The sequence below is a fragment of the Terrapene carolina genome, unplaced genomic scaffold, assembly GCF_002925995.2.
Source record: "Terrapene carolina triunguis isolate 2854851 unplaced genomic scaffold, T_m_triunguis-2.0 Scaffold66, whole genome shotgun sequence".
NCBI classification, from domain to species: domain Eukaryota; kingdom Metazoa; phylum Chordata; order Testudines; family Emydidae; genus Terrapene; species Terrapene triunguis.
Window position 1 is genome coordinate 52,900,060 of NW_020664417.1, and position 19,787 is coordinate 52,919,846.

Consider the following 19,787-nt stretch of genomic DNA (forward strand, 5'->3'; position numbering starts at 1 on the left):
GAGGAGAGATTAAAGAGGCTAGGACTTTTCAGCTTGGAAAAGAGGAGACTAAGGGGGGTTATGATAGAGGTGTATATAAAATCGTGAATGGTGTGGAGAAAGTGGATAAGGAAAAGTTATTTACTTGTTCCCATAATATAAGAACTAGGGGCCACCAAATGAAATTAATTGGCAGCAGGTTTAAAACAAATAAAAGGAAGATCTTCACACAGCGCACAGTCAAGCTGTGGAACTCCTTGCCTGAGGAGGTTGTGAAGGCTAGGACTATAACAGGGTTTAAAAGAGAACTAGATAAATTCATAGAGGTTAAGTCCATTAATGGATATTAGCCAGGATGGGTAAGAAATGGTGTCCCTAGCCTCTGTTTGTCAGAGGGTGGAGATGGATGGCAGGAGAGAGATCACTTGATCATTACCTGTTAGGTTCACTCCCTCTGGGGCACCTGGCATTGGCCACTGTCGGTAGACAGGATACTGGGCTGGATGGACCTTTGGTCTGACCCAGTATGGCCATTCTTATGTTTTTATATTTGTATCTACAGTAGTTATTTTCACTCAAGAAGGCAACATTTCATTTTCTCTTAACGAAAGGTTCTATAACATTTTAATTCTGGAGTTTTAGTAATTTTAAATCATAAAGTTAATCAACTTCTATTCATCTTGATAGACTTGATCTGATATTACTAAACTAGTGAAATAGTAGAAAGAGCTAATCTTTTTTACACTGTAAAGTCAGTTTATTTATGTTAACTTGGAGTACTTAACACATGAAATGTGAATCCTTTTAGTTAATAAACTGAGATGATTTTGAATAACCTATTTTAAATATATTTATTATTATTTTGGAAACTACAGGCCCACCCTTTAAAGTGCTGAGTAGCCTAAAAACCCACTGATTTCAGATTGGAGTGGAATAGAGTTAGGTTTTTTGGGTGTTTCTGTACTCCTCACTGGAGAGGCTTAGAACCTTGTATGTTTGGACTTTATATTAGTAAGCCACAAATTATTTACTTTAAAAAAAAAAAAAAAACCCCACAGACTTAATTCCTGAATCCAGGATTGGTAATTGTAGGGACCAATGTTGTAATCCTGCCAGCGTTGTTCATGTGAACAGTCCCAGGATATGTTTACACTGCAGCTAACTTGGGCTCATGAGGCTCAGGCAAAGGGGCTGTTTATCTGTGGTGTTCAGGTTTGGGCTAACCAGGATTACTAGATCCAGGGTCGGGATCATTGTAGACAAGAATCAAATAAAAGTCTCAAGAGACTGGTAAATACACTATATACAGAGCAGAGGAAAATTATTTAGAGCTGGCTGTTTTTAACTACTTATTTTACATTTATGCATGTAAAATCTGACTTTATGGAGGTACACCTCTACCCTGATATAATGCGACCCGATATAACACAAATTCGGATATAACGCGGTAAAGCAGTGCTCCGGGCGGGGCAGGGCTGTGTGCTCCAGTGTATCAAAGCAAGTTCGATATAACGCAGTTTCACCTAGAACGCGGTAAGATTTTTTTGGCTCCTGAGGACAGCGTTATATCGGGGTAGAGGTGTATCACTGATGCCTCCCATTGCTAAGGCTGTGTTGTATTTTCAGTTAAAGCAAGATTTAAATCCTAAGGTGGTGTTTTTTGTGTGAAAATTAATCATCCCCAGGCTTACAGTATCTGTTCAGCAGATCCTAATTACATTTACTATACAATTATTATGTTAAATTAGTTATTCTGAACCTTTACAAATCTCTCCTTTTTAAAATTTAGCATAGTTCTAATCTTTATAATCAGAAGAGGTTTACAACACTCAGATTTCAAACTTCATATTCATCACTCGTCATTAGATCTCCCATATAGACTTATTTTAAAAATCAGTCATCTAAAAACCAAAAGTGTTAGCTATATTGTTTGACATTACTCTGTAAAGAGATGTAGCTAATGGAGAAAGCATTCCTTACAGGATAAGGGCTTTCCCACAGTTCAGCCAGTAAAATAATTCACTGTTTCACTGGCTGAGCTTGTCTTCTCGATCCCCTGTACTTTGCGGAGTCTGCAGGATGATGTTGCTCTTCTGCCAACTTCCTAATGGCTACAGAAGATATTTCCCCGTCCCGCCGTTTGTGTACCACCAGGTTCTCTCCTGGACTTTCTGCATGCTTTGGGAAACCCTCTTGCCAGCTGCTCCTTCTTCCAGTGCCCTCTAATCCCAAGCATTCCCACCCCTTCAGTATCCTCCACTGTACCTACATATTTATGGTTGTAAACTAAGGCCCCAGTTCAGGAAAGCATTTAAGCATGTGCTTAACTCAGCATTTCAAATCCCAAGCTTTTAAAAATTGTGTATCAGGACTCCCAAAATCAGTAGATTAGTTTAAAAATAATGTGATTTTAAAAAAACCCATAGAATTGGGGTTTTCGGGTTTTTAAGTCTTTAGTATGCATGTGGGTCATTTTTTCAAGCTTTTCTCAGCAAGTATGAGGACTAGAAATTTAATTTTAGCTTTCATTTAACAAAAAAATGAAAGTTCCACCTAATCACATGCCTCCAGAAGTTGTGCCTTTATGAAAAACTCCAAATATCAGGAGACCCACAATAAAATCATGAGAGCTGGCAATGCTGTTAATTTTAAGGGGGGAGGGATAGCTCAGTGGTTGGAGCATTGGCCTGCTAAACCCAGGGTTGTGAGTTCAATCCTTGAGGGGGCCACTTAGGGTTCTGGGGCAAACTCAGTACTTGGTCCTGCTAGTGAAGACAGGGGGCTGGACTCAATGTCCTTTCAAGGTCCCTTCCGGTTCTAGGAGATAGGATATCTCCATTAATTAAATTAACCATGAGTTTAAAGTTTATTATTATTTATTTGTTTGTATTACCACAGCACCCAGGAGCCCAGTCATGGACCAGGAGCCCATGTTCTAGGCACTGTACAAACAGAGAACAAAAAGGGCTTACAATCTAAGTATAGGATAAGAGACAACAGATGGATGCAGACCAACAGGGGAATACAAGGAAACAATGAGACCATATTGCTCAGCATGACAGGCAGTTGTCTCAGCACATCAGTGGCCTGTTCTCAAGTTTTTGTAGGCATCATGGCAAAGGAGAGTTTTATGAAGGAGAATAATGTTTGTTGTGTAGATATTTATGTGGAGCACCTTCCAAGCATGAGGGGCAGCATCAGAGAAAGTTCAAAGGTACGTACTGAAAATGTAACAAGTGGTTGATGGAGGCTGGTATCATGGGCCAATTTCAGTTGGGAATCAACATCTCAGTAGTGAATGAGAGATGATGGGTAGAGTGGGGATAGGCCATGAAGGGCCTTTAAAGTGAAGATTAGTAGCTTATGTTTGATGTGATAAAGAAGGGGGAGCCAGTGGAGGAATGCAAAGAAAGGGTTGAGATGGTCAAAGTGACACAGGCTAGGAAAATGATCTTTGCAGCAGCTTTCTCAACAGATATGAGTAGGGCAAGACTGACAAGGCCAGACAGAAGTAATTGAAACTAGAGACTGAGAACCGAGATGAGAGTTTTAGCTGTGTGGATAGTTAGGAAAGAGATGTTATGCAGAAAGTTTGCAAAACTTAGACATAGCCTGGATATGAGGAAAATGGAAGAACTGAAAGATGAGAGAATGAATTTGTAGTGGACAAAGTTAGCCTGGTCTTTGGATTTCCTCATAAGTGGCCTTTCTGAATAGGGATGCCTTCCTGAATCAGGGTTTAAGTGCTTAATTTTTCTACACATAATTTCTATACATGGATATTTCATCCATATATGGCAAAATTGTATACAATTTATATCAATGAAGTCCATCTAGGTTACAAGATGAACACTGGATGAGGCAGTGGAGGGGGCAGTGATGGTGGCTGTAGGACAGACAGTGCCTGTCTAGGGCTTAAAGCATGGGATAGAGACTGAAGAAGGCGTAGTCTACACCTAAAAACTTAGGTCAGCTTAGCTATGTCACTCAGGGGAGTGAAAAAATGCACACCCTGAGAGACCTAATTAAGTCAACCTAAGCCCTGGTTGGAGAAACTGCTAGGTTAATGGAAGAATTCTTCTATTGACATAGCTACTGCCTCTTGAGGGGATGGATTTACTACAGCAATTGGAAAAAATCCTTCTGTCACCATAGTAAGTATCTATGCTACAGTGGTGTAACTGCAGCTGTGTCACTGTAGCGCTTATAGTGTAGATATATCCTAAATTCTTGGGAATAGAGCTGGCCAGGGGAAGGGGGAAGGAAACTCCAGAGCTGGTGAAACAATTGTACTTACTCTGTTGAAAAGTTTATACTGCTGGTTAGAAAATTCTAACCAATACTGAAACTTTCCTGCCTGGTGCTCAAAGCTTTTCATTCTGTCAGGCTCCTGTTGTTTCATGTGAAAAGCTTTGAGAGCTAGACAGAAGCAGCTGGAGCATCAATGAAAGTTTTCTCTTCCTGATCGACAAAGATTTAAATGGAGAAGATAAGATTATTATCTGCTCCGCAGCTTTACTTTCCAAATAGGTCCTTTCTCCAGCTCCAGATATCACCCAAGTTTGGATACATTAATTAAAAACATAAAAGAAAACCAGGAAATTTGAACACAAAAAAATTCATTAATTTGTAGCTAAGGTTGCTACAGTGTATTTCCTGCAACTAACGTAAACACTGAGAGGCAAGGAAGGTGTAAATAGGGCTGGGGGGACATGGCTTCCTATCCTGCCAAAATGTTTGAGATTTCAAAAATTTTCCTGTTCCATATTGGGATGAAACTGGGACCTTCTGAAGTTTTTATGAAAAGTGCAGGTGTGAGAGAAGAATAACCAATAGCTGAGTGATTAGAGCACTCACCTGGGATGTGGGGTACGCACATTAAGATCTCTGCTCTGCTTAATTTGGAGGGAGTCAGTCGTGCTGAATTAATATTTAACTAGTTGTACAAAATGGAACAGCTTCAAAAGGAGAGACTGAGAGAGACCCACCCCAGACTAGCCAGGTAGTGGAGGCACTTGCCTGGGAAGTTAAGGTTCAATTAAGTTCTGTCTGATTTGGTGCAGGGAGTTGAACTTAGGTGTCCCATATCCCAGGTCAGTGCCGCAGCCACTAGGCGCATCTGAAGAAGTGAGGTTCTTACCCACGAAAGCTTATGCTCCCAATACTTCTGTTAGTCTTAAAGGTGCCACAGGACCCTCTGTTGCTTTTTACAGATTCAGACTAACACGGCTACCCCTCTGATACTAGCCACTAGGCTGTTGCTCATTTGCCCCTCCTCTTCCAGTTAAGATCAGAAATTCCATCCTGGACCTGAGAAACTTTCCCAACAAAAGTTTCAGCTGAACTGACCCTTTCCCGTGAGATGTTTTTCTTTTGACAAATTTCCATTTTCCAATGAAAAACCATTTTGACAGAAATTTCCAACTAGCTCTAGGCATAAATTAAGGCAGCATTCACACCCAACTCAGCACTAAATTCCAGGCATTTGCCCATTACCATCACAATACTCCTTCATCCCAACACACTAATATGCTCCCTGAGAAACTCATTTTCAATTCAACAATAATATTACCCTCAATGCACATAGCAACAAACTGTAAATTGTAAGGCAAAACACAAACTTGGCTCCAGCTTTCCAGTGTCACATAAATTAATAATTAACAGATATTTATTATCTTACAACAATCTTAGCATTTCCACATACACTCAAAAGAGAGAGAATGCAAAGCTGATATGCAACATTTTTTTATCTTGTCAAAAATGCCGCCTTCAAAAAGTCAAAATCAAATGCTATCCGTACCACTAAACAAAATACACATAAAAATGTTTCATGTGTGAACCTATACAATATTACATATGTTTAGTGTAATATACAATAAATTAACAAGTCAGAGCTATAGTTACTATTTTCAGTTCTTTGATGAATGCACCGAGTGAGATGAGCTCTTGGAGAGCTATGGGACTTGAGAAGAATTGGAATGGTTTTTTAGACTGGGATTTTAGTTGTCTGGGACTGCTAGACAATGTTTCCAGCCTGCTACTTACAGCTTACCACAGTGTTACATCAGCATGAATGATGATAGAAATAGAATGAGTTCCACAACTTTTACATATGGAGGGTCAAAATCCGCTGTCAGTTACATCAGCAGTGTAAATGACATGAAATCTGAGCTAGAATAGCTAAAATGTATTGGGCCACCTTCCACCTTTGTGTAACTCCATTTTCTTCAAGAAAGCTATTCTGCAACTGTATTGTGAATGGCAAAAGGAACTCTGCTCCAATGAAGAAAGTAACTTCATCAGACAGAAACAATTGGAGCAAATATAATAATGTTTGCGGCCACAGGCTCCTGTATACTGTAACTCCCTGTATCTTTCACTTTTGTGCATTCTAACAGTGTATTGTGGGCATCAAATCCTTAGCAATATAAACTACTTGACATACTATATGAGACTATATATATGAGATACTATATATATGAGAAAAATCATTATAAATAGAATAATTATAGCCTTTGTTCTATGGTATCACTCTCTCTGTTTTCAGGTGTACCAGTGCCATCTCAAGAACTACAGGCAGAACAAGACTTGCAGCTGTGGAATGAAGTAAGCAGCAATATCTTCAAGTGTTGGATCAACCATGTGTTTTAATAATATTCTGCTACAGTTTGGCAGTTGTGGATGATTCTTGCTAATTTATTGTATAAGGGGCAGGTATAAAAGATCAGAACACCACTGATGCATTATCATAGAGCCCCTCCTCACGCAGGGCCATATACTCCATATGATCCCTGCTACATGGCTGGAGTTTGAGAGCTGCCATAGTTTCCTGACATCCTCAATCAAAGAGACTTATTTTTTGGCATTCCACATCCTTTGCACAGGTTTTCCCCCAAAGAAGGAAATACTGAACTACACGAACTAATCAAGTCATCTCTGATCATAAGCAGAGTAGATTCAGATTGGAGTGCATTGAAAAGTGTTCTTCCTACTGCTCACACATGTACCCATCTTGCACTGTAAATATTTCTGACATACTGGTGGAGCTCTTCCTCCGTCCCTTTCTACCTCTCCTACATAGATTGTACCCTTCTATATTGATTTTTGGGGATGGGATGCAACCACCTTTTTCAGATTGCTGAATACTAAATATTTTGTCTTAACCCAAATACTAAAATGATCATTAGGCTGGGAGTTGGGAGGTCATTAGAGTAAGAAACAAATTGTGTTGGCTCATGCAGAGCTAGACTTGGTAGTGGAAGGCAAGCTTTCATGTAACTGGCAATGATTAGGCATATTTATGGGCCACAGAGAAAATACGTATAATCATAATGTAGAATACATACAATGTAGTGATTGTTACAGCAAAAGATATTACTCCAAAGATACTGTATATGGTACTAAAACACTTACTGAATCACATCCTATCATTTTGGTTCACTTGATATTGGATTATGTACTGCTTCAATTATATATTTTAACATTGTGGGTGCTGACTGATGTTATAGCATGTTGTAGTCTCAGTTCTGGGTTTTTAGATTTATGTACAAGTATTTTGATTACAATATGTTACATGTGTGTTAGGTGGCCAGAGTGCATTGTTCTGTGCCTTGTGATACGGACAAAGCATTGACATATAACATTCAGAAGGGCTTTACCTCAGGATATGCATACACTCACATCCGCCACATCCTTAAGGTGCTATATGCTATTAGAAAACAGGAGACTGATCATAGGAAGAGGATGCATTTTATATATATATGCATGCAGTAAACTTACTAGTAAAAGTTCAAGATGTTTCTTCTAAAAGGATGTGCATACAGTACCAGGGCCGGCTTCAGGCATCAGCCGACCAAGCACATGCTTGGGGCAGCACCTTGTAAAGGGTGGCCAATCTTGGGGTGGCGGGGGGCGCTCGGGTTTTTTTTTTTTTTTTTTGTTTCGGCTGGGCGGCGCTCCGAGGGGTGGGTTGTTTTTGTTTCAGCAGCGTGGCACGGCTCTGGGCAGGGGGCGTGTTTCGGCAGGGCGGCACAGCGCTGGGGGCGGGTGTTTCGGCGGGGCGGCGTGACGCTGGGGGGCGGGTGTTTTGGCGGGGCGGTGCGATGCTGGGGGGGTGTTTCGGTGGGGGTGGGGGGGGGGGGGTTGTTTGGGGGGGGGGGGTTTGGGGGGGGGGGGGGCCTTTTTTTTTTTTTTTTTGCTTGGGGCAGCACAGCTGGCCCTGTACAGTACTAATAAAACAGCAGCCTTATACTTTCTTGTAAGCTTAAACCTAATGAATAATGCAAAATTTTTCTTAGAAAGTTAACAGATCTGGGCTCTGGTGGATCAAGGGGGTGGGGACAGAGGAAGTTCCAGAGTCAGACCCCTCCCAGGGAATGCCTTGCTGCCAGCCTCTGCTCCCTTTTAAACTCAGGAGTATTAGTGCAAACACCAGCACCGAATACAACCATTGTGATACTGATCATATGAGTTGATGGACAGTGTCTCAGGAAAATGAGTCCCAAACCACTTAGGGGTTTAGATGAAAAATCAGAAACGTAGAAGACATTTGTTTTATACATCCCTCGAATTAGACGTGTTGTAACAAAAGGCTTGCTTCTGCTCTCATTGAAGACAAAGGCAAAATTCCCATTGATCTCAGTGGATGCAGGATCAATCCATAATATGATGAACTCTGTATAGAATGATATAACAAAATCAAACAGTTACAAAGTGTGTGTTTTACAGCAAAATTAATGTGGGATTGGATTATATATGGCACGACTGCAAACTAATAAAAGAGATACAGCCATCTCCTGGTAGTAAGATCCTCCAAATCATGGTAGTTGTTTAGGTTATGAGAATCAGCGGTCCCGTTTGGTTCCTTTTAATTCTTACTAGCAGATCACTCAAGAGACAGCATCCCTAGAATAACAGAATACTTGCCAGGTGTTACTCTTAGACTATGTCTTGACTGCAATAATGGGGTATGAGTGCCGCTCATAGAGATATATCCAAACCAGCTTTAATCTAGCTAGCTTTAGTACCCAAGCAGTGAAGCTGGGGCAGCACATACTTCAGCATGGTCTATATACACCCACCCTGGACCCTAGGTAATTACTTGCCTGGTTAGCCTATGCTGAAGCATGTGCTGCTGCAGCTTTGCTACTCTGGGACCCAAGCTAGCTAGATTAAAGCTAACTCAGTATGTCTACATGAGCCAGAATCTCACACCCTGGTTGCTGGGGAATTTAATGCACTTGTACTCTGTCCTTACATTACTATAGTATCTAAGCACTTCACAATTTTTAATCATCATAACACCCTTGTGATGTTGAAAAGAAAAGGCAGGTATTGAGGAGATACATCTGCAAAGATAAAAATTATAGGGTTTTTTTAATGTGAGTTCTTGGTTTTTAGCATTCTCCGAGTCTAGATATTGTAGATTCTTCTCAACTCAACCATTTAAAAGTAAATTTTGGCTGATAGATTCTCAGTCTTGCTCTCCATTGAGACCAAGATGGCCTACAGCTTATCTTGCTTAGTGTTTATGAATTACAGTAACCCTCTAACAGAGACCTCCAGCAGCAGGAAGGGATTGTCCTAGGTGGGAATCAGGCTTAAAGCCTGGGATCCCAAAATATGATTTTTGAATTGGTCTATTTTATCCACTTTTGCTTTACACCTATACATTTTCAACACTAAGTCCACAGTAGCAACGTTTAATAATCTATTAGTATTCCCAGAGACACAGAGATTCAGGAAAAGGGGGAGGGGGAGGAGACATTTGAACATAAAAGGCTATTTGGAGAGGGAGTGTGGTGAGCTACTCGCCTCCCCTCAATCTCTCCTAATGTTTTTTTCATATGATTAATTTCTGAGCAGAAAAGCTTCTCCTAAAGCACCTGAACCAACATTATTTGTATCTTCTTTTGTAACTTGTGCTTGCCAAGGTGTAGCGTTTGGAGTTCTTTATCTCTGATATTTGTTATAGAACTTATTGTATTGTCCAGTCTTTTTTGAAAACCACTTCCCTGGAACATAATGCATGATTGAGAGCGTGATTGCAAAAGGTATTTGTCATCTGGACAAAAAATATAGGCTATTTTATGGAAAATGTGTCACATGCTACTGTACGTTGCATGTGACACAAATTTTAAACTGTCATGAAAAGTTAAACCTCTTTTTAAAAAAAATTCCCTATAGTATTCTATCCTGGTCCTGCATTCTGGGCTTTGGTAACCCTTCCTTTTTCATTATAAAATATGGTATACTTCCAGTTATCTGAATTCCTTTAATCTGAAAATCCTAGTTATCTGAAGCCACATTTTGTGTCCCCCATGTAGCCCTATATTCAATCACTTGTTAATAAGGTCTCACTTAGTGCTAATCAACAGCTTTATATTTGTATAGTGGCTCTGAACAGTTACCTGCAGTTACTGAGATGTAATCCTATTTCAACAGCAACAGCATATTGGCAGGATCATGTCAAAAAAAAAAAAAAGATCTGTGCTGGATCTAAAGCAAAAGTATTACGCAAACAGCAGCATTACTCCCTTCATTCCCCATATGTCTGTATCAGCAAAACTGCAGCTTAAAATAGCACTTCCATCCAAGCACCTGGTTATCTGAAGATTTTGGATGCGCCCCAGGCCATTTGGATAAATGGGAGTATACTGTACTCTTGAACTTTCTTCACTGAAAATATTAATTACTTGAATTCATATGCCTTTGAGTCCCCTATTTCCCTTTCCTCACTCAGTCCTGGATTACTTGAGAACTGATCAATAAGTGTCTATTCCTGTCACTGGTGTTATATGTTATGTAGGTGGTCCACAGTCAATCAGTCACACCTCCAGCAGTGCCCTTTGGTCTGAGTTTGAATATATCTCATTGGCACTGTGATTTTTATATATAGCATCCCCTTTAAACCAACCATATGAGGTATTGAGACCCTTCAGTGACAACTGAGATCAGTAGAGTCATTGAGAGTTGAGGGTGCTTAGTGTCTCACAGAAGGGGTGGCATACATACCATAGCTCCAGTGGGATATACATATAGTAAATCCCCAGGAAAGCTGAAATTCAGTCACTCTTGGGGAGCTATGGCCTATGTACCTCCTGCATGGCATTATTATTTTATTTAGAGTCTGGAATCCCAAAATGTTCCAGCTGCTTCAGAAGAGATATCGCAACCCCTGCCCAAAGAGTTTACAATTAACTTTTAAGATATGACTCAGTGAAGGTGACAGACGGTAGGAAGTGGGAGAAGTGAGGAAGGATGAGGGGTACAGAAATATGACCGTGTGGTTACTGACATTGGGCATGTGCAAATCTTAGTTGTTCAGTCAATTTTTTTTTACTTGAATAAAAATATATTTACATGCAGGGAACATGAGAGAGAGAGAGAGAGAAAATAACCCAGCTTTGTACCTCAAGAGTACATGCAAAGCATATACAAACCACCTATTTTGATAATCCTGTCATACCTTTTGCTACACTGAACGCTATTTGAAAATGTATACATTTTATCTGCTCACTGTTCAGTCTGACTTTCTAAGATGTAACATCTCAATTTTTACAGATAGATGATGCATGTTCTGCTTACCTGTCCATCATAGATCCTCACCCTGAGGTGAGTCTAGTTAGAGCAATATTATTTTAATTATTTATAATTGTTTTTCAAGTGCCATTAAATAAGTAATCCGGTGTCTGAGTTCACATTTCCTTTTCAATAGACATCCAGTGCACTGGAAGAACTTTGCTTTATGGTCATGGGATTTCTACAGAAACCTCAGGTAGTGCAAATTCAAATCTATTTTCCTTTTTTGAAATATGATTTTCAATATACTAACTGCCTGAAACTTTAGAATAAATTGAGGATCCATGCAAATAGTAATTATCCCCAGCTTTCTGAGCTGGGCAGTCCTTGGATAACCATGGATACTAGCTTGCCACAGCCTCCAGCTGCATGTTATGTTGCTGCTCAGGTCCTGGAGGAATAGTATAAATCTATATCTCCCTCACTCTGCAATGTCTTATGAACCTCATCCAAAGCCCACTGAACCCATCTGAAAGACTGATTTTGATTAGCTTTAGACCAAGCCCTATGTTTGGGAAACAATCTCTCTCCGCCTCTGGAATACTCAGTCTATGGAGCTTTTGTAGCTTGTGGGTTAGAGTAACCACACAGCCTCCAGTGTAGGAATGAACTAGTTTCCTTCAGTTACCTGGGAGGGGAGTCTCCTGTCCTCCCTGTATTGGTAGTTTACTTTTACTGGAGAATGGGGCCTCACACCTTGCTGAATCATTAAAACATGAACTCCTTTAAGTCTATTAGTGTCAAAGCAATAAAGTTCTCCTATTCTGAATAGTGGAAAGAAGAAAGTGGCCCAGTAGTAGCATGTTAATGATTGTAAAGAAATGTATGTAATGACTAAAAATGACTTATTTAGTCAAGTTTTCTGGTGGAAAGCAATCAGTACGCAATAGTTTTTGAAAGCAGCAGTTAATTTGACAACTTAAGAAATATAATGTGATTATTAAAAGAGTAAAATGTTCCAAGAAAGTACCAAGATGTTTATAATGTTACTAAAACTGACCTTGGCTTGTTTTAGAAATTAAAGCATCTATACCAATTATTGTTCCCACAGAGTTTAGAGGAAAAAGACAACACTAAAAGGGTAAGGTTGTCACACATATTTTTGGTCACACTTATATTGTCAAGAAAACCATAACCCATTAACCTGTCTTTTAGTAAAATCCCACTTTTAATTTTTTCTGAACAGTTCTTATTTCATTATTCTAAGACTCATGACTCAGGCAATTCAGACATCATGGTAAGTTTCACCACTCCTCTTTTTGTGAACAAATGTGTGCTTGTACTTAAAAACAAGACAGTATTCCTCTTAGCTGTAGTCTTGATAGTCTCTCCAGCTGGAAATCAAGTTAATAATTTGTGGAGTTTGACACAGTATCCTTAATACTGTACATTTAAACAAAATAATGGAATGTCCAAGGAATGGTGCCTGTGTCTGAACATTGTAACTTCAAAATCTAGGAAAGGTGTCAGAAGACACATGTTTATCCTAGAAAAAATAAAACCATGTTCATTTCTGGTATTTTATAAACAGCATATCTAATATAATTACATGTTGAAATTAAGATCTCATGTGCCTGATCCTCAGCTAGTGTTGACTGGTGTTGTTCCACCAAAGTCAATGGAGCTATGCTGATTTATACTAGTTGAGAGGCTGGCCTTAAATGTTGAAAACTATTAAATATATCTAATACAGCATTTTAGGCAAAATATAAGATGCTAATTAAGATTTTGGATTTCACAGTAAACAAAAAATAGAATAAATCAAATATCCTAATGTTCTGATATTTTAAAAAAATCTCATCACTCAACAAATAAACTACATTTTGATCAGCTCTTGCTTTTAAAGTGCAGACATAACATAGATATTTGTTTTCTATGTGCAATCATGCTCTTTCATTGTGCATCACTGCATTCTGAGAGTGTAACATTCAGACTTTTCCCTTTTTGGTAATCATTCTGTCATGTTTATGTTCACTGTTGTCTTGTGCTATATGTTTCCATTGGGAATATACTGCATCATTGCTAGAACACAGTACAAGTTATTTTCTAAACCTCCAGTTAAAGCTATAGTCAATATGTTTCCTGGTTGATTATCATGCATAGACCCAAGGCAGCTGAGTTTGGTGATAGCACTTTGCTAGCTGCTTTGGGACTTCGGCCGCTCATGTTTAGGTTTGATGTTTTTTCTACTGCATGAAATGCTATTTTCTTTAAGCCCCTGCTCTGTTTCTGTACCCTACAAATAAAAGAAAATGACAGTGTCATTTTGCCTATTAAATATGCTGTAACTTTTGTTACAATAGTAATTCAACCTTTTTGTTGCACTTTGTATAAAAGTAATATCAGATATGCACTGTTTTTCCATGTTATGAACCATGTTCTCTTGTTTAAACAAGGGGATCAATTTGGGCTTAAAAATTAGTTGAATGAATACAGGTAATTATAGTTTGCTTTATTTCTCGGAACATTTTACTCCTTATGTAATAAATAATCCATACTGAGGCCTTGATCCTTTGATTCATTGCATAGGGGCACATTGCTGCACCTGCATGGAGCCCCACTGAACTCAACAGGGATCAGTGCAAGCACATCAATGTGCCTGAGCATGTGAATTGCAGACTCTTGGCCTTAATTTGTCTTTCCTGAAGCTAATAGGGCGACCTGCATCATATTTGCTGATTTTACTTCAAATATATATCTATCCTGGCATGAACACTACTAGAAGTTACTTTTTAATAGAACACCACTTTTATTCCTGTGATTCAAACTATTTTAAAGCAAAATTAACTTTGAGTGCCAGGAAATTTGAAGCTGTCTATTACAATAGCAGATCATCTTAGAAACAGTAGTAATCAGAAATGGAGAATGAAAGCTTCCCAAAAATGTTCTCTGCACAGTTCACTATATTCACAGAGCTAGCCGTGCACTCACATAGGTTGATCGAAGTCAGAATTGGGACTTGCCCCTGACAAAACAATATACAAACAATAACCTATAATGAACACAGTAGAGAAGATTCACTTTACCACTCTAGGAGATGTATTCATGGACTAAATAAATATGCTATATCTTTCAGGTATAAATTCAGAGTACCCAAAAAGTTAACTATCAGTTAACATCTTCAGTTCTTTGTTTTGCATGTTTTGTCCATAAACCAGTAGTATAATAAGAGACATTCTTTGCATCACAAGACCAGGATTTCATTGTTGCTCATGTGTCTGTGTTCATGTCCTCTCAGTCGTCTGTCCTGCATCCTTTGCTGCAACTTGTTCCCCAACTTCATGAGAGAAGACTGAAGAGATACAAAGCAGACGTATGTAACTTTAAACTATGTATGCTTGCTGTGACCGTTGGTGCCTGGGGGGGCACGCTGAGAATGCTCAGTCCAGGCAAACTGCAAAGAATGGGGCAGACAATCCCCAAAACTGGTGGTTATTCTATTAGATTCATTAAGGCAGCAACAAAACAGCTTCTACATTACCTCTCTGGTTACCCCGAAGCCAGAAATACAGTTCCCTTAAAGCAATCCAGCCTTGGGCTCCCACCCAGGCAGCCAAGTCAAATATGATGAGGATTACTGAAAATCTTGTCCATCATATATAAAGTTCTACCAATCCCAAGGAATCGGACACATTACCCACTAGGTCAATGAATATTTCAGATCTTATCCATATAATTGCTTACAGCCAATTCTTATTAACTAAACTAAGATTAAAAAGAAAAGAGAGTATTGTGATTAAAAGATTATACATACAGATATGAATAAAGTTCTTAGGTCAGTTTCATAGTAAAGATGGTGAGCTGCTGAGTTGCAAAAGGTTCTTTCCAGAATCAGTTCATCGGGTTATAGTCCAAATAGGTGGTCCATATATAGAGTTTGTTCAAATTCTTCCATGAGAATTAGCAGGGTAATCTAGACTGGAGCTGGAGACCTCAGTCTTGTGACTCAAGCTTCCCCTGACCAAGCTTAAGCAGATCTGAGATACAGGATTGAGGCCTTAGTTCTTTTATAGATCTCTGACAGCAGGCATTCCTTGGGGGAAGCATTGTGTCTTTGAAGTAAAACCTGCTATTTCTTATGTATACATAGGTAATTGGTTGCATTCATAAGCAGTTCATAGATGTTTTACTACAAACTTCAAAGAGAAATATAGACAATTTTATTATTACACTCAAGTTTCATCTAAATGTTAATATTCCCTTTTAATCTCTGAATCAATAGAATATAGTAACAAAGAGGAACCATCTGTTACAATGTTAACCTCTAACAAGAGAGAGGTAACCACAGACAAGTAAGATCACTATCTTCTACTAATTTTCTAACAATACAAGTCTGCATTTCAAAGCTCTAGTCTATCTAACATGGCTTCGTTAGCTATTTATAAGGAATGGCCCTAATTACCATTTATAATATGTCTTTAAAGGCAGCATTTGGGTCATTTAGCCTGCTTTCTTGCTCAGTGTCACACTTGCACTCCTACGTTGTGTGGTTTCATTACCTCTTTCTGAAAACATCCTATTTAAGTGGTTCATAGCATTTTTTGATCATAGCATTTTTTTCAAGGTGCATCATCATATCAGTATGCTATTTAAGTGAGGTTTTGAATGTCCTATTTACTGGAAAATACTCATGCGCCATTGATGTTTAACATTTATAAAAGAGAACTAAAATAACATACATTTAATAAGTAATGCCTGAAAAAGGAACAATAACAGATGCCATATCCTGTATAATGAATCTAGATGTTTTATACAGTTTTTAAAATCTCAGCCAAGTGTTGTGCTATCATATACCGTAGCTTAATTTTGTCTAAGGGCTCTTTTTTTTTTTTCCTCTTTGACAAGACTGAACAATATCTACTTATTAAAATGTATTTATGACTTAAATACTTGTAACATCAAGAATTTTCCTAGTAATTACAGACAGAAATATGGCTTAATTTAAGACACAGATCAGAAAATTCCCTCTTTTTAATTTTTGCCCAGAGCCTCAAAAGTCTTATTTTTCCAAGCTGTAGAAACATGGCCTTTGAGAATATAGATTCTTCTCTTGCTTTGTGCCTCTATTTTTAATAAGCTTGTTAAAAAAAATTGCTAGTGTAAACTGATCCAAGATAAATAGATAAGAGCAAAATATTACTCAGTCTGTACAGTCTGAGTCTCCTCTTGCTTACGTTTGTGTAAATTGGGAGTAATGCCTTTGAACTCAACGGTGTATACACTAGAGTAAAACAAGTATAAGTGAGAGGAGAATCAAGCTATGGACATTTTCCCAAAAAAACTCTTAATTCCGTGTCTTATTTTTAGACTTGAAGTACAATTAATCCATTAGATGTTTTGCAGACTAAAAAGTTTTATAGGACTCTAATAGAAATAACAGAACCATTAAAAAATATTCCTGATATTAATATTGCTATGGCATACTCACTGTCAGAGCATGCATGTGCACATTTTCACCCTGCCCCATCTCAAGGCACTGTATTGAAGGGTTTCTTTCATTCAGTCTAGGGTTTATCTGTCCTGGTTCCACAATTTTCTGTTGCTTCCAAGGTTTAGCCTCCAGCCAGGTCACCTGTCAATCTATTCCCCTTCCAGGTTTAACAGAAACATCCAAATATAAGAAAACTCAGTCTAGTGGCCTTTAAGCTCAGTCCTTGGCCTCTGCCTGGGACTCATAGTTCTTAGCCTCTTTCACTCCTGATGCCTGTACTTCCCCTCTTAGTCTGGAGAAGAAGTAGGCGAACCCAGGCCCACCCTCTCCTCTGGGATCCAGCCCAGGGATCTTGTTTTACAGCTACACACTTTTCCTCCAGTCCCTTTGCTGCTCCTACCTTTGCCCTTTACCAGGTCTTTACAAGGTCCCCATCTTGGACTTGTGGCTCCTTATGCCTTCTTCTTAGCCAGCTACAGAGGTGCTTTCTCTGCCAGCAGCTGGGATGTACTGTAGTTCAAACAGTTTCTCTTTCTCTTATCTTAAAGCAATTGGTATCTCCCTCCTTCAGGATCTGGGGTTGTGTTTCAGGCAGTTTCTTTGACTCTTGCCTTATGGCTGTCAAGATCTCCCTCCTTTAGACAGGAGTTGCCGCAACTCTCTTCCTCCAAGCTGGGGCTTATGCCAGCAGTAAAGCCTAGTCAGCTTCTCCTTCAGCTGGATCCTTTCCCCTAATTAGCCCTCCACTTTGGAGGGTTCATCAGGTCAGCCTTCTTCTGCCAGTCCTTGCCTTGCTATGAGGCAGGATGCAGTATATATGCTGGTCCCTTTCCTAGAGCTCATCCCAATTGGCTGGGAGAGTGAGGCACTTTGCCCTACCCACTCTGCAAGGCTCCTGGTACCTTAAAGAGACAGTAATGGGATTCTTTCTAAACACTACTTATTCCAGGAACCATTTCCTCTCTCCCAAAGCCTCCTTGGTCTTTGCCTATCAGACATCTCAAAATCTTAAAGGGGTCCCTGGAATAAGTAGTGGTCCATGACTGCACTCTTAAAGGAGCCACTATCCTTAAGGGGGCAGCTCAGCCTGTCACAAATGTGTAGATGGGTTCTATCATGAAAGTTACTGGGAAATCTCAAATCCGAATAAAGCCAATTGAGCACATCAGCAGTCGGCACCTTGCTGAATCAGGCCCTTTAATTCTTGCATATCTCTGAACTCTGTATATATCCTCTGGGAATGTTGTAAAATTGTTTCTGTTGGGCACATTGTCATATTATTTTTGTTACTAATTTAGATCCCAAACCTATAAACACGTACTCATATACTGTAGAGATTTTGACAGGTTCCAGAGTGGTAGCCGTGTTAGTCTGTATCAGGAAAAACAATGAGGTGTCCTTGTGGCACCTTAGAGACTAACAAATTTATTTGGGCATAGGCTTTCGTGGACTAAAACCCACTTTATCAGATGCATGGAGTGAAAAATACAGTAAGCTGTATATATATCACAGCACATGAAAAGATGGGAGTTGCCTGACCAAGTGGGGGGGTCAGTGCTAATGAGGCCAATTCAATTAAGGTAGAAATGGCCTATTCTCAACAGTTGATAAGAAGGTGTGAGTATCAGCAGAGGGAAAATTACGTTTTGTAGTGACCCATCCACTCCCAGTCTTTATTCAGGCCTAATTTGATGGTGTCCAGTTTGCAAATTAATTCCAGTTCTGCAGTTTCCTGTTGAAGTCTGTTTTTGAAGGTTTTTTGTTGAAGAATTGCCACTTTTAAGTCTGTTATAGAGTGTCCGGGGAGATTGAATTGCTCTCCTACTGGTTTTTGAATGTTACAATTCTTGATGTCTGATTTGTGTCCATTTATTCTTTTGTGTAGAGACTGTCCAGTTTGGCCAATGTACATGGCAGAGGGGCATTGCTGGCACATGATGCCATATATCACATTGGTAGATATACAGGTGAATGAGCCCCTGATGGTGTGGCTGATGTGGTTAGGTCCATCATAGGAAGAGCATATGTCAAGGCTGCTTCCCCACTTTGAACTTTAGGGTACAAATGTGGGGGCCTGCATGAAAACTTCTAAGCTTAACTACCAGCTTAGATCTGGTCCGCTGCCACCATCCCAAAGCTGATTCCCTTCCCTGGGTAGCCTTGAGAGACCTTCACCAATTCCCTGGTGAATACAGATCCAAACCCCTTGGATCTTAAAACAAGGAGAAATTAACCATCCCCCCTCCTTCCTTCCACCAACTCCTGGTGAATACAGATCCAACCCCCTTGGATCTAAAACAAGGAAAAATCAATCAGGTTCTTAAAAAGAAGGCTTTTAATTAAAGAAAAAGGTAAAAATCATCTCTGTAAAATCAGTATGGAAAATAACTTTACAGGGTAATCAAACTTAAAGAGCTCAGAGGACCCCCCTCTAGTCTCAGGTTCAAAGTACAGCAAACAGAGATAAACACTTTAGTAAAAGGTACATTTACAAGTTGAGAAAACAAAGGAAAACTAACACGCCTTGCCTGGCTGTTTACTTACAAGTTTGAAATATGAGAGACTTGTTTAGAAAGATGTGGAGAACCTGGATTGATGTCTGGTCCCTCTCAGTCCCAAGAGTGAACCCCCTAAACAAAGAGCACAAACAAAAACCTTCCCCCCCCCCAAGATTTGAAAATATCTTGTCCCCTTATTGGTCCTTTGGGTCAGGTGTCAGCCAGGTTACCTGAGCTTCTTAACCCTTTACAGGTAAAAGGATTTTGGAGTCTCTGGCCAGGAGGGATTTTATAGTACT

At 39.4% G+C, this 19,787-nt stretch overlaps 1 protein-coding gene across 1 annotated transcript in view; it reads left to right on the plus strand.

Annotated features, from left to right (window-relative positions):
* NMU (neuromedin U) overlaps positions 1 to 19,787 on the plus strand; it is a 33,053-nt gene that overhangs the window by 3,599 nt on the left and 9,667 nt on the right. The window contains exons 2-7 of the mRNA XM_026647792.2: positions 6,527 to 6,585; positions 11,542 to 11,592; positions 11,696 to 11,755; positions 12,611 to 12,640; positions 12,746 to 12,796; positions 14,798 to 14,872. Coding sequence (XP_026503577.1) covers positions 6,527 to 6,585; positions 11,542 to 11,592; positions 11,696 to 11,755; positions 12,611 to 12,640; positions 12,746 to 12,796; positions 14,798 to 14,872 — 326 coding nt within the window. The remainder of the gene's footprint in view (positions 1 to 6,526; positions 6,586 to 11,541; positions 11,593 to 11,695; positions 11,756 to 12,610; positions 12,641 to 12,745; positions 12,797 to 14,797; positions 14,873 to 19,787) is intronic.